This window comes from Melanostigma gelatinosum (assembly GCF_949748355.1).
Source record: "Melanostigma gelatinosum genome assembly, chromosome: 12".
In the NCBI taxonomy this organism is placed as follows: Eukaryota; Metazoa; Chordata; class Actinopteri; order Perciformes; family Zoarcidae; genus Melanostigma; species Melanostigma gelatinosum.
The window spans coordinates 25,333,770-25,348,172 of NC_136645.1; the positions used below are offsets into that span (position 1 = coordinate 25,333,770).

Consider the following 14,403-nt stretch of genomic DNA (forward strand, 5'->3'; position numbering starts at 1 on the left):
GTCACCGGTAACTTTCCCATACTACAAACACAACTAGGGGAAACACTGGACCCCAAGTCAAGCTTTGCAGCTCGCTCTTCCTTGAATTGCGACACACCCCATGTACCTCAGCTCCGAATAAACCAAGCTCTATCATTTTCCGCAGCCTGCGCCCCATTGTCCCCCACCTTCCATCACCCCTAAACTTCCACGGTCTCCGAAATTTACCCAGTCGTCATAGCAACTGTTCTTTTGGGGCACAAATAGTCCAACAAGACCATTGGTATCTCTTCCACAGCGTCGTTCTAGACATCTAAAAAGGACGGTCACATTGTCTCAATAGAATGAAGCTCATGAGGAGACTCACTCTGGTGTCAGCCCACTAACAGTTCATCATCCAAGCCTCCTACATCCCGGGGAACAAAAACTCACTTTCACTAAAATGCCCCCCCCCCACAATTCATTGCAATGTCACGTTAAAACATTATTTACCAGGTGACAGTAAGTCCCTGAGGGTTCAGGGTTTAAGGGGGGACTGTGGGATTGGGCAAGCAAGTCTCCTTCAAAAGGTTCAAGAGTTCTGAAACTGTTCCAGCTGAAATGTAAGGGGCAGGAACCCAACATCAAGTCAGACATTTTTATTTTCATGTGTCATTTTAGGCCATCTTTGACTTTCACATGGGCTTTACTTTAACAAACTCCAGTTTACGATTAAAGGTCGTCAAAATCTTGGGTGTGGCGGATGAATGAATGAATGGTTGGATGAATGGATGAATGGTTGGATGAATGGATGAATGGACGGATGAATGGTTGGATGGATGGTTGGATGAATGGTTGGATGGATAAATGGATGGATGGATGAATGAATGGTTGGATGGATGAATGGTTGGATGGTTGGATGGATGAATGGTTGGATGGATGGAAATATGAATAGTTGGATGGATGAATGAATGGATGGATGAATGGTTGGATGAATGGATGAATGGTTGGATGGATGAATGGTTGGATGAATGAATGGATGAATGAACAAACGTGTCAGACTGCATGGAAAATAGAAAAAGACACTTTATTATGTTCTGTCTGAGGAATGCAGTAACAATGAACTAATGGTGTGTGCTGGGTTTGAATTCACCAGTTTGAGTGTATATTTGAATTAGACCATGTTAGAACAGACCGCAGCCTACAGGACATGTACATCGATATACGTGTTAAGCATTGATAAATCCCAATCCTGCAGGTTGAAATGAGCATAGTTGTTTGCAGCTTCACTTCTTCCTCTAATCGCCTTCGTCACCTTCATCCAGCAGGAACTCACCGATCTCCTCTCTCATCTGAGACCTGCAGGACACAACACAAAGGAGGGACTATTGCATTTCATTTCTTATTGTTGGAATGCTGTTAAGCAACTATTGTTCTTCGAATCTTTATTGTTGGAATGCTGAACTATTGTTCTTCGAATCTTTATTCAACTTCTTCTATTTCTTCCGTCGCACCGCTTCTCCTTAATTTTTTAAGCTACAGAAACCATTCAACTATTAAAATGTTCAGCTCTTTCACCAGAGGTCTGCTATGACCTTTCATATTTCTAACCTTTAAACTTTTTGAATTATTAAGCTTTTTATTTTCAATGGGATCTCTATGGAGAATATTTTCAAATGGCTTCAGGCACACAGGTGTTCGCGATTGAGCCAATTAGTGATGTTGATAAACACACAGACTCACAGACACACGCGCACATACACTCCTCTCCCTCTCTCTCTCTGTGTCTCTCTCAGTCAGTCATTCAGGTCTTAGGGATCTTTAGAGGTCTTTCCCCCCTCCTCCACTATAGCTGTAACTTTTGCTGTTGCTACTATTACTGCTATTACTGCTACCATCAATATTATTACTACCACTACTGCTATTACTACCACTACTACTATTACTTATACGACAACTGCTACTACTACTACTGCTATTCATGCTACTAAAAATAGTAATACTACTACAGCTATTAGTACAACTGCTACTAGTACTACTACTACTGCTACATCTTCTACTGCCATTACTATTACTACTACTACTACTACTACTGTGATATTAAATACTACGACCAATACTACAGCTGTTACTATGACGACTGATACTACGTCTTCTACTACTTCTTCTAATTACTAATACTTCTACTTCTAATAATACTTCTACTACAACTACAACTTCTACTACCACTAGTACTTATTCTAATGCTACTAATACTTCTACTAATAATACTTCTATTACTACAAATATCACCACTGATGAATTTTTTTAAGCCACAGAAACTGTTCAAATATCAAAATGTTCAGCTCTTTCAGGAGAGGTGTGATATGACTTTTCATATTTGTAATCTTTAAACTTTTTGAATTGTGAAGCTTTTTGCAATTTGTTTTTGAATTGGATATCTATTTTCAGCAATGTTTTTGCGATTAATTTCAGTTTTCAGCATTCAAACGCATTTTCAGCAGGAAATGCATTTTCTAGTTGCAGTAGTAATCCTGGAAAATTATGTACGAACAATTAAGACACTAAATCATAGTCAGGCTCTCTCCATACCCAAGCATAATCTTCTAGATTTTGTCCTTGTCTTGGAAAAGGAGAAATGTGTTTGACAAATGTGTGGAAAGCAGCCCTCTGCGTAAAGGCGGTGACACCAGCAACCCAAATAACTTCAGCATTCCAACGCATTTTCAGCAGGAAATGCCTTTTCTCGTTGAAATATATCATTATAATGTCCAGGTGGTTGTTCCAGTACAACAGTTTGTTTGACACATAGAGACCAGGAAGTGACTCTAGGCTGACATGACCAGGAAGGTCTGAGACATGCATTCAAAAGCGCTTCATTACTGCCCAGCAGTAAAGCTGGGCAGACGTCCCACTGGAGAAATGTTGTTCAACTCAAACTCTTAAGGAACCAGCACATCGTCTGCAACGTAAAGCCAATGCTTACGGACTAAACAACTGGTATGCTGCTGCGCACCGTTCTGGCTATTGACAATTGTCTAAAAAAAGACATGTTTGCAAGCTTCGAGGCAGGTAGAGGTCTGGAGCGTCACCAGTACGGCTCGTTGATACCGCTCGTGATAGGTGGTGGAAGAGGAAACTTCGAAGAGGCACATGTGCTGCTGCCACAGCTCCACCAATCTGGCCCCTGTATCATCCCGTCCACATGACGCGTCATGTCGCCACGGCACTTCAGACGCTGTGTTGCCCCTTTGCGGAGGAGCAGTGAGAAGAAAAGGCACTGAATGGACTCTTGGCTCTGCTCAACGGTGCCAGAACCAGAGACGGCCGAATAAAATCGCTGACATGTCAGAAAGTCATGTCTGGGAGCAGTTGATCGGGCCGTGATCGGTACATCCACGGCAAACTAGGCCTCACGAAGCTGAAATGCGGTCAGACTCTAAAGTGAGTCGTTTAATGTAAAGCAGACGGGATTCTTATCGTTAATGAGCCAAAGACTCTGCTTACCTCCTCTGCCTCCTCTGAGCCTCAGACAGGATGTAGTGCGGGAGACGTTCCACCGACGACTAGAAGGACAACGGACAAAGAAAAGAGACATCAGAGCAGTGGAACTAATTAAATGCCGCTTCTTTGAAAAACATGCGACAAAGTACTACAAGAGAGAAACATTTCTAATTTCATCCAAAAAACTAAACTTTCTATTCAGATGAAGTGATTAAAAACAAATACAAAGTTTCGATTATTGTAGAAAAGGATGAACTGAGTTTGTTCCTGCACATGGTTTCACTCACCATGTCTCTGATGGTCAGCTGACAGCTGTAACACAACAGGCTCCTCAGACCGGTGCTCTCTGGTCCCCTGTAAGACACGGCTGTCAGACTCATGTACAGACAAGTTGACTTCAAGTAGACCAGAGCGGTATAACCACTGCATCTTTGAAAACCCGACACTGTCCGAGACATGATCCAAGGGCGGCTTTGTGTCTACTGCTAATTGTTAGCATGCTAACATGCTAAACTAAGATGGTGAACACTGTGAAAATGCTACCCACTAAACCTCAGCATGTTAGTGTGCTGATGTTAGCAGACCATAGGTCCAGAGCCCCGTGGTCCAGAGCCCAGTGGTCCAGAGCCCAGTGGTCCAGAGCCCAGTGGTCCAGAGCCCAGTGGTCCAGAGCCCAGTGGTCCTGATCAACAGCCAATGAAACTCCTGGGCATACAATATGCAGAGGTGAGCTCTCTAACTTTTGTCCTGATGAATAACATGAGGCCAAGATCCAGAGTCCTGTTTAGAAAGTTTGGAATTTGCTTGTTGACGTCCCTTTGCATGTTGAAGGGACATTAGTCTTGATTAAAGAAAGACATTGCTGTATTTGTTGAGAGCTTTGAGCACCACAGAGCGAGTGCCATCCAGTCACATTGGAGTGAAGACAGACATCTCTACGGCCGATACCTCAAACACTCTGCATCTCACACCAAAACTATAAGGATGAGAAACAGCTCTACAGGTAAGAGGAACGCTGTGTATTTTGGACTTTTGAGTGTCGGTGTGATCCCCGATTACATTCGATCTATAAATCCCTGAACACTTACTTGGCAGACGAACAGCAGCCTGTACCACCCACTGCTTTCCCACAATCCTCTCCTCCACCAGAGGAGCAGCACTGTCCAGTGGCAGCAGTGGATTCTGGCTCCAGTGGAGCTTTAATGAAAACACAGGAAACAGATTTGAATGCCTAAGAAGTACGGAAACTCAATTGTGGACTTTTACGGTATGGCAGGTGTATCATGTGAGCTGGAGCAGGTTTCTGCCTGGTGCTACAAAACCAACCTCTTAGCTGTGCCACTATAAACCACAGACTGTAAATAAGAAGTGGAAGAAGTCATCGGGACGTCATCCATTGGTTTGTGGACTGTTTAGAAGCCTCGAGTTTGGCGATTTTCCCAACCAATGAAGAGAAGTGACCATATTTGGAATGCAAAGGAGTGAAGTAGAGACGCTGTATACGTCTCTGGTAGCAGCAGAGACCTGTCAATCACAGTAAGCCCCGCCCTAAAGCATCCCCTGCTTTATAGTCTGTCTGACTCTAAATGGACCATAATGTACTAAATGAACATCATGCTGTATTGAAGAAGACTTGAAACTAGAGATTGAGACATAAACTCATGTTTACAATGTTTACTGAGGTAATAAATCAAGAGAGAAGTAGAGTCATTTTCTCATAGACTTCTATACAACCAGAGGAGTCGCCCCCTGGTGGACACTAGAGAGAATAGCAGTCTTAAGACACTTTCGCATCAGCGTCACTCGGCAGAACCGGAGGATGCCGCCTGCTATAAACACAGCGCTGAAATACAACACAAGTGTTGCTTTTCTGACAGGCCCAAGCTATAATGCTGGTATTTCTGAACTCTTCGCACTCTGCAAGAAATGTCGAAGCCATGAGTGGGAGTGGAATGTGTTCATTGACGGAGCGTATACTGTACCTGGGTTTTGTCTTGGGATCGCAGCACTGGTAGCTCCTGGTGCTTTAGTCTGAGAGAGCTGCTCTGAGATCAGCGTGGCCTGGAAGGCTGAAGCATTCTCTAAAAAAAACAAATTGTAAAAAAGGCTGAGAGGAAAGACAACGTCATTTAGGTCTTCGTTAATGTAAGAATGTGTAGAACTGCTGTATAGATCAAGAGGGCAATTACATTTTTGAGCCTGGATGTTGAAGGACTGCATGGGTGCTAGTGACGTTTATTTTTGACTGAACTTTTTGTTACTTGTGTCCAGGTTTTGGGGTAACAAACGCCGGATGCACAACGTGATGGGGGGTCCGGGGGCTTCTGGTAAATGGTCCAATTTGTTGCTTTCTGGCCATGAATTTCTATCCCTAGCAAAGGCACCAATTCATCCATGAAAAGTATCAAATAAAAATAATTTGAACTTCAAAAAGTATGTTATTTCTCTCCTTACTGAACAAAATACAACTACTACAACACAAATATCTCAACTTATAATCTCCATCAACTTTAAAAAGAGGTAACTATACTCTGAACGGACAGTCTTTACTAACACGCCACTGGTGACCGCGTCAGAGACAGACACGGTCTGCTGCTGGACCTGAGACAACATCTTACCAACTGGCAACTCTGATCAACTTTTTTTCATTTTAAAAATAAGGAATATTCTAACACTGCAGTTTCTTTGCGGAATTAGATTTTCTCCTCTGGCATGTCTTTTCTTTTAAGGGTGTGCTGTTCAGACATCAGAGAGCTTCTGAGTCCTGTGAAACACAACTAGCATGTTGTGTCGTCTCTATTACGATCATTATATGTATTAAATAAATACATAGAGCCAGATTCTGTATAGCCTGAGCCAAAAATACTAATAAACACTGGACATTGGTTTATTTTTGTCCCTCAGTAGCTTACAGATGTAGGTATGTTTGTTCGTTCAGTCACTCCATGCAAAGCTCACCAGCAGCCGTGTCCAGGGCACACATGCAGAGCAGACATCTGTCACAGTGGTCCGCTGTGGAGGAGCTCTTACACGTCTGCAGCTTCTCACTGGTCCTACAGCCAACACAGCAGAGTGTTCAGGATCTCATGGGGCTCTACAGCTGACACAGCAGAGTGTTCAGGATCTCATGGGGCTCTACAGCCGACACAGCAGAGTGTTCAGGATCTCATGGGGCTCTACAGCCAACACAGCAGAGTGTTCAGGATCTCATGGGGCTCTACAGCCGCCACAGCAGAGTGTTCAGGATCTCATGGGGCTCTACAGCAGAGTGTTCAGGATCTCATGGGGCTCTACAGCCGACACAGCAGAGTGTTCAGGATCTCATGGGGCTCTACAGCCGACACAGCAGAGTGTTCAGGATCTCATGGGGCTCTACAGCAGAGTGTTCAGGATCTCATGGGGCTCTACAGCCAACACAGCAGAGTGTTCAGGATCTCATGGGGCTCTACAGCCGACACAGCAGAGTGTTCAGGATCTCGTGGGGCTCTACAGCCGACACAGCAGAGTGTTCAGGATCTCATGGGGCTCTACAGCCGACACAGCAGAGTGTTCAGGATCTCATGGGGCTCTACAGCCGACACAGCAGAGTGTTCAGGATCTCATGGGGCTCTACAGTCGACACAGCAGAGTGTTCAGGATCTCATGGGGCTCTACAGCCGACACAGCAGAGTGTTCAGGATCTCATGGGGCTTTGGGTGCATGTGGAAACTGCTGGGTGGATTGTGTCTCGTTAATCTTTGTAAAAGCAGGCCGTATTATGTACCGTTTACTAAATGACCAGCATCCATTATCCACAGTGATGTATCAAAGCCCTCACATTGAGTGCTGTCTGCACACTCTATGGCCGTGTGCACGGTGGTGGAGGTTTGGTGCTGACCTGTAGATGGTGCTGACAGTAGAGGGGAAGTCCGCCTGCAGTCTGGTGACAAAGCTCTCTGTCAGACGCTGGATGCTGGACTTGTCTGCTGTCTGTGGGAAGCACAAACACACTGAATGCAACAGTTGGACAAGCCAAACACCAACATGTTCAACATCAGTGCAGAGCTTCAAAATATCAAGCTGGGAGAAAATGTCAAGATGTGTGGCAGCCATCAATCTCTGAACTCTCTGGGTATGTTTCAGCATATAGCCTGAGGTTCATCCCATGTGGCGGTCAACATGCTCGAACGTGATTGGCCAATACTACTTGGACCACAAAGAGAAACCAGAACGCGTCAGATAACAAGCTCTTGTCTCATTACCTACATACAGTCAGCTCCATAGATATTTGGACATTGACACAATTTTCATCATTTTGGCTCTGTACACAACCACAATGAATTTGAAATGAAACAATCAAGATGTGCTTTGAGTGCAGACGTCCAGCTTCACTTTGAGGGTATTTACATGATCCAAATCAGGTGACGTACCCCACCTGTCCGTTAACGGTGAGATAAGATGTGACCACTGAAACATGCAGAGGAGCTTAAGGTGAGTTCTCTGGGTGAAGACTTGGCAGTGTTAGTATATATATATATATAATATAACTATTCATACAGGGTGTTAGGGTTACATCCCATTAGGGCATGAGCCGTACAAGACTTTCAAAAAGACAACAATGCCGAGATCCTAGCGATTCAGCTACGGGGTGAGATAAAGGCCGACGGTATTGTTCCGACACCTCCAAGAGGAACTTGTATCCTCGCAGGTGGGACAGCGGACGGAGTGACCGCCGTGTTAGGTGTGAAAGACTTCCCTGCCTAGAAACGGGTGGTATGGTTTCAGACACTAGTGTCATTGTGTTACCGTCACGTCTGATCTCACCTTGGTGTCCAGGCTCGGTATGAACACAGAGGGCACGCAGAACATGTGGTTGTAGTAAGCTATTTCTTTAGCCGAGTAGTCCCTCATTGGCCTCACTAATGTGATGTCCCCATACCTGGAGTCTGAGAAACCCTGTCAACACAAACACACATCATTACAATACAGAGTATTTCTTTGAGTCAGAGTTAATCTCATATCATGTGAAGCGGGAGAAGACAGATGTGAAGGCTCTCCGTCCATCACGCATACACACCGTGTCCTGAGCCAGCTGTGCTCCTCTGCCCAGTGATATACTGGAGAGCAGTTTGACAGCCAGTCTGGTGCAGGTGTCTCCCAGCATCACCTTACTGTAGCCTTCAGTGCGAGCTGTGTGCACCAGCAGATGCTGCCTTTCAGGAGAACACACCAAAATGACAGATTGGACATGAGTTTGTGTTTGAATCATCTCTTGGCCTGCTGTTTGTGTCCAACAATGGTTTCATATGAATTATTAATGGAGGTGTACTATTCCCGATGAACCTTGAATCTAAATACAGAAGCAACATGAAGACAGAAGAGGATTCAGCGACTGTAGAACCGTAATGTCGTGCTGGGCGGTATGACCATAAGTTTGTATCACGGTATTTTTTAAGATTCTGGCGGTTTCACAGTAAATACATTCTGCTGCCTGCTGAAGAGTGACAGCTGTTGTGCATTCGGCGATGCACCGGTATGACGGGGACATTAAAAGCACTACCTTAATGTGTTGAGCAGGTCTTCTCTGGCCGTCAGTGTCGTAGCAGAGCCAATCAGCTGCTGCAGTAAGTGTGTGCTGGACTCCTGGACATCAGCTGGAGTGGTCTCCTCCCGTTCCAGCGTTACGCCGACGCCCTCACTCTGAATGAAGTGACCCACGGCTGCTTTGTAGGCGCCGGCTGCTCGCTCCGAAGGCGACGCGGCCGCCGCCACAACTGAACTGGGAAGGTCCAGAACCTGTGAGGAGGTTGGAGGACACGTTCAATAACACGTTTGATCCTAGTAGGCTTTTAGTCAGTGTAGTTACAGGTCAAACCTCACCAGACTGCCGTGAGACTGAAGTAAAAACAAGGGTTAAGTGACGTGAATGAATGTGTGAAAGGGCGTTCCATTGACTGGATGTCATGTTAACGAACCACATGATCACATGACTACTCATGTACACGGGGTATGCGGGTGCCGGTGTAAACAGGAAGTAGATTGGTTGTATTACAGAACTCTCCATTAATAAAAGGCCGTACCTGATACTTAAGATCGTCCTCTATAATCGTCCTCTATGTGCTCAAATAGACAAATTTCATGAATAAAAGAAAGTTGTATTTTTCAAACTTAGTTCCAAGGCTGTCTGTCTGTCACACTCACATCAAATGTACTTTCAAGATGAACACTTACAAATCAAAGTTTTAATAATGGTAATTATGGGTCAAGAAATGTGGTCAAAACTCGTCTAAGACCCAATTAAGTAGTGACCGCGGGTCTACGTCATCATTGTCCGCCCGCCCACACTACCCTGGAGTCGGTAGCGTGTCCAAACCTCTCCGTTTTGTAATGTTTAGAACTCTGGGTAGATCGGACGCATTCGTGTGGCCGTAGCCTCAATAGACCGCGCTCACCTGCTCCAGAGGCACCACGAGGAAGGGGAAACCAGTAGCTTTGAACACAGCCTGCAGCTCAGCCGCCGTCCTCCGTCTGTCCTCCACAGACCGACCTACAACACCGCCCTCTGCAGGGAGCCAACACACAATCAATGGCTGAAGTCCTGCTGACATGCAGCAACATGATTTACACTCAATATAGGAGGGACAGTCGCCATTTTCATTTACCATCTATGAAGACGATGCCGGGTAAGAATCTCAACTTCTTGTGAGCATTCTGACTCAAACCCTAGGGAGGAAGGAAAGTGTTCAGCTGCATGAAGAACATGGAGGCTGTCTTTGAATCCATCATACAGAATCTCTACAGAGAAGGAATATATATTCTGAACAACATTTCATTCATTGAAGGTGAGGGGAACGGGACCAGGATGTGGGTTCATTCGTGAAAATCCTCCATCAATTGGAATGAGTCAGCATTTTTCCACTTCCTGTTCCGGTGTCTCAAAGTCAACGTGTTTTTGAACGGTTAGAAGTGTGAAACAAGGTCTTGAACGATTACTTCTCTGATATAAAATAGGTCAGTCAACGCCCCTCTGGTGAGCTTAGAAGCCTTTACGCGTCTTCAAGAAGAATGTAACTGAGACGACTAACGTCCACGAGAACACTGGTCCTCCTTTAGAGGAGACGTGAAGTCATGTGACCGTGGTGGAGTTCCTTTATGGCCTAACGTTAGCTTTTTACTTTACACTTCAAACGTTATAAAAGGGGGGTGTTCATTAAGGGTAAGTATCATCAACGTTTGTTTGACACAGAGATTATGACATCACCATCTGCAGTAATCCAAAGGACACATTCTTGAAAAAGCAGCCATGTTCAGTCGTATGGAGAACTGAGGATGCGAAAAATGAAGATGCATTGAGAAGCGCTGACAGGTGAAGATCTAATGCTGGAGATGAGAGCAGCACTCGTTGGTGACAGATGACTGAGAGATGAACAAGTTTACCTCTTGGACTTGACTGAGCATGGAGCAGGAAGAAGGACCTCCAGATACAGCCAGCAGCACCTACAACCAGACCAGTCAGATATATAGTGTGTGTGTGTGTGTGTATATACTGTATGAATACACACACACGCATATATCACCTCATTCATTATTCTGTGACAGACAATCCATAAGAATGTTGTGTCAGTGAAGAGCAGGAGTAATGAAGCACACAGCTCACCTTCTCTCCAGGGTAAAGGACTCTGTGTTTGCCCAGCACGGCTCTGAACTTATGGATGAAGTATTCCTTGAAACAGCCCCTAACACAGAGAAATGACAACAATGTGAGGTAAGCCCCACCCCCACCCCCAGCTCCAACGAGACCTTCTGTGTCGTAGCGAACACTCAGGACATCAGACACACAGCAGGTTTAACCACGACCTCATATCTGGATCGTCAAGTCTTAAATAGTGGCTCGTATCAGGGATCAGCGCTCAACACTGATGTTAAAAGTGGTTGCCAGGCTACTATACAGTGCTAGAAGCAGATAACACATTATGAGTATGTTTATAATGCATGATAAACATGGGATCTGTTCTACCCACAGAAGACTGTGTCCATGTTCACCAGCATCATCTACATCTTCTATTATTGCCATGTGAGTGGTGCTGTTTAATCACAGAAGGCATCTCTAGGCTGAGGCACGGAGAACATCCTCCAGCAGCAGACGGCAGTAACGGCGTCTTACCTGCAGAATGCGTCTCCTGCTCTGATGACCACGGCTGCAGTCCCCTCTTTGCATTTCACACATTTCTTGGAAACACTAATGAATGAAAGAATACACATCTTTACAAAAATGGCACATGCATGGATTCAGATTTTAAGACACATTTATGGGCCTTCATACACTGCAAACATCTAGTCTAAATACACTGTGGAAGTTCATTGTGTCATAGAAAGACCCACTACATCAGTAATGGAGAGGGTGTGATGAGCTGGGCCCCTATCCACCAAGCAATCATTTACTGCCTATTCATTATATACAGCGCAACATACCGTCCTGGCTTCAAAGGGATACCGTGATATGAATGTGAGGCCATACTGCTCAGCCCTGGATGGGATCATTTGAAATGTGTCTGATCACAAGACTCACATGCCATGTGTGAGAGTATGCTGACAGAGAAGCTGCTCGTTGTAATTGTTCTCTCCAACTGGCCATGAAGTGACCCTTTCCTACCAACAGAGCTCAACCACCTGGTTTGCATCCTCTGCTTTATGGTCTGTGTGACACTAAATGGAGCATAATGTACGAAATGAACATCATGCTGTATTGAAGAAGACTTGAAACTAGAGATTGAGACCATAAACTCATGTTTACAATGTTTACTGAGGTAATAAATCAAGAGAGAAGTAGAGTAATTTTCTCATAGACTTCTATACAACCAGAGGAGTCGCCCCCTGGTGGACACCAGAGAGAATGTACGTTTAAGGCTCTTCAGCATCGGCCTCACTCCTTAGCACCGGAGGTTGGTGCCTGGGCTCAACACTGACCTTAATGAGCGGCTGCCAAGCCGGTAACCAGGCAACAGCTTTTGGTTGACGAAACTGATCAAAAGTGTTGCCATTTTCAGGCACCTCATATTTTGAGGAGTTGAGTTCTAATTCACACAAGCTCCGCACTCTAATGGAGGATATGGGTAATGCTATTCTCCAATCACACGCACATATTTGCCCACTAAAGTTTTGCATCAGCGCAGCCGGCCAATCAGGACGTGCCTGCCCGAATACGCGTGAACCCAGAGTACAGAAGGCAGCACACCCTCTGCTAATCTGCTCACTGTCAATGGCAACCCGTACGGTCGATCCCTGGTTCAGCAACCGATAACTCTTTCAGCGTACGTGTGGCATGTGGAGTATTGTGTGAAGAAACACAACTGTATTTTGGATCATGCACTGTAATAATACAGGACCTGCCATAGTTGATGTTGTATGTGAGTGATGCACTGATTACCCCAAATGAACAGCATGTTATATGACCAAACTAAAGCCAATTGATATGCAGTGAACATAGAGCTTTTGGGCCCCTGAGAGTCTTGGTTCCTGGGTGGGGTTTCTTCCTCACCTGGCAGGTCACTTGAACGTTTTTATAGCCATTACAATCAGTCTGCTACTTCAGAAATCTATTTAGAACGCTTTAGAAGTGTAAACACTGAGTCAGTGGCACCAGAAGGTAGAAATGCATCATGTAACCTTGCTTTTTCAAAATAATATTCCTTAATATAAGAAAACCTATCTGCCTGTCTGTCTGGTTGACTACAGATACAGGACCGTTCGTAATGTAGTGAACTATTTCATTTAATATTGATTGTACATTTGACATGTTTGCTCTGCTGAGAACATTGAATCTATCTTTATTGTGGTGGAACTTTGACTCCAGCTCACCAATCACAGACGAGCAGTTCATAAAGCCCAAATAAGGAAATATCACACTAGTGCTGGGCGGTATACCGGTTTTATTTTCGTATGATATACATTTTTAAACACACAGTCATACCAGCGCATAGCCGAAACACCTGCTGCCACTCAACAGGCAGCAGAATGTATTATTCGCCGCTAGGGGCGCTACGGTCAGACCTACTTGTGTAGTGTATTGAGAGGGACCTCTAATCATGGTTAGGACTTTATAACACAACTAACGCTCTTGCCGAGTGAAGATGGAGATGGCAGCCTCGGTACTGCGCTCTCAAGTACTTTTTGTTTTCAGGGGAACTCATCAGCATACTTCAGCAATGTCAAATGTTGGCCACAAATTCGTTGGTAAAGAGAAGCCAGGTTGGCAGCACGTGCTCCCCCATAACTCTTTAATTGAATTTATTTTGTCCTGCCCAAAATCACTAATTTGCCTCAAAGGGCTTTAAATGTGAAGATGACAACATGAGAAGATGCATTAACTGGGACAGATTTAAACATGGCCGTCAATATTCAGAGAGGAAACATGCCAGCACTACTTTCAATGAAGCAGACAACGTACACACACACTGATGCAATAACCCACCTGGGCACCTCCGCGCGCTGCAGCGGCTCGTGGTAATCTTCATCCACCTGACACATTGGAGCGGCTAACGAGCTGTAGCAGGTCGGACGTTCGTTCCACTGAATCCAGAGACAGGTAACGTTAGTGACCAGGAGAGAAACCTGCGGATAGCGTTGAGCTCGTAGAAGAGTCGGGACTGTTCGCCAGCTCCTTTATGCAGCGTTCACATAGACAACATACATATGGGACGTTATGTCGCTAAACATTCACTCCGCTAACTTTATTTATGTTACTACAGTGCGCCACTGTCGCGTGTGTAAATCATGACTCTTTTTGATGACGTAGCGGATCTTCTTCTTGATGTTTTGGGCGCGTTGCCGCCACCATCTGGTGTGGAGCCGTCATCGAGAAACAAGACCTGAAGCAACACATGGCATTGAGCCACTGTGATGGAAACAGAAATAAAGATCCTGTAAGTCATTAGAATGAGAAACTCTCAAAATAATGACTTC

At 45.0% G+C, this 14,403-nt stretch overlaps 1 protein-coding gene across 1 annotated transcript; it reads right to left on the reverse strand.

The window, feature by feature from the left end:
* Nucleotides 1-1,026: 1,026 nt before the first annotated feature.
* On the reverse strand, nt 1,027-14,207 carry ctu2 (cytosolic thiouridylase subunit 2 homolog (S. pombe)). Its single transcript, XM_079280899.1, has 16 exons — nt 13,913-14,207; nt 11,606-11,680; nt 11,099-11,177; nt 10,879-10,938; nt 10,104-10,164; nt 9,894-10,003; nt 9,002-9,237; nt 8,519-8,654; nt 8,266-8,397; nt 7,340-7,431; nt 6,421-6,515; nt 5,445-5,543; nt 4,551-4,659; nt 3,750-3,816; nt 3,466-3,524; nt 1,027-1,317 (listed from the first exon to the last, which is right to left on the reverse strand). The coding sequence occupies exons 1-16, from the start codon at nt 13,966-13,968 to the stop codon at nt 1,257-1,259; spliced, it is 1,527 nt and encodes a 508-aa protein (XP_079137025.1). The 5' UTR covers nt 13,969-14,207; the 3' UTR covers nt 1,027-1,256.
* Between the last annotated feature and the right edge of the window lie 196 nt (nt 14,208-14,403).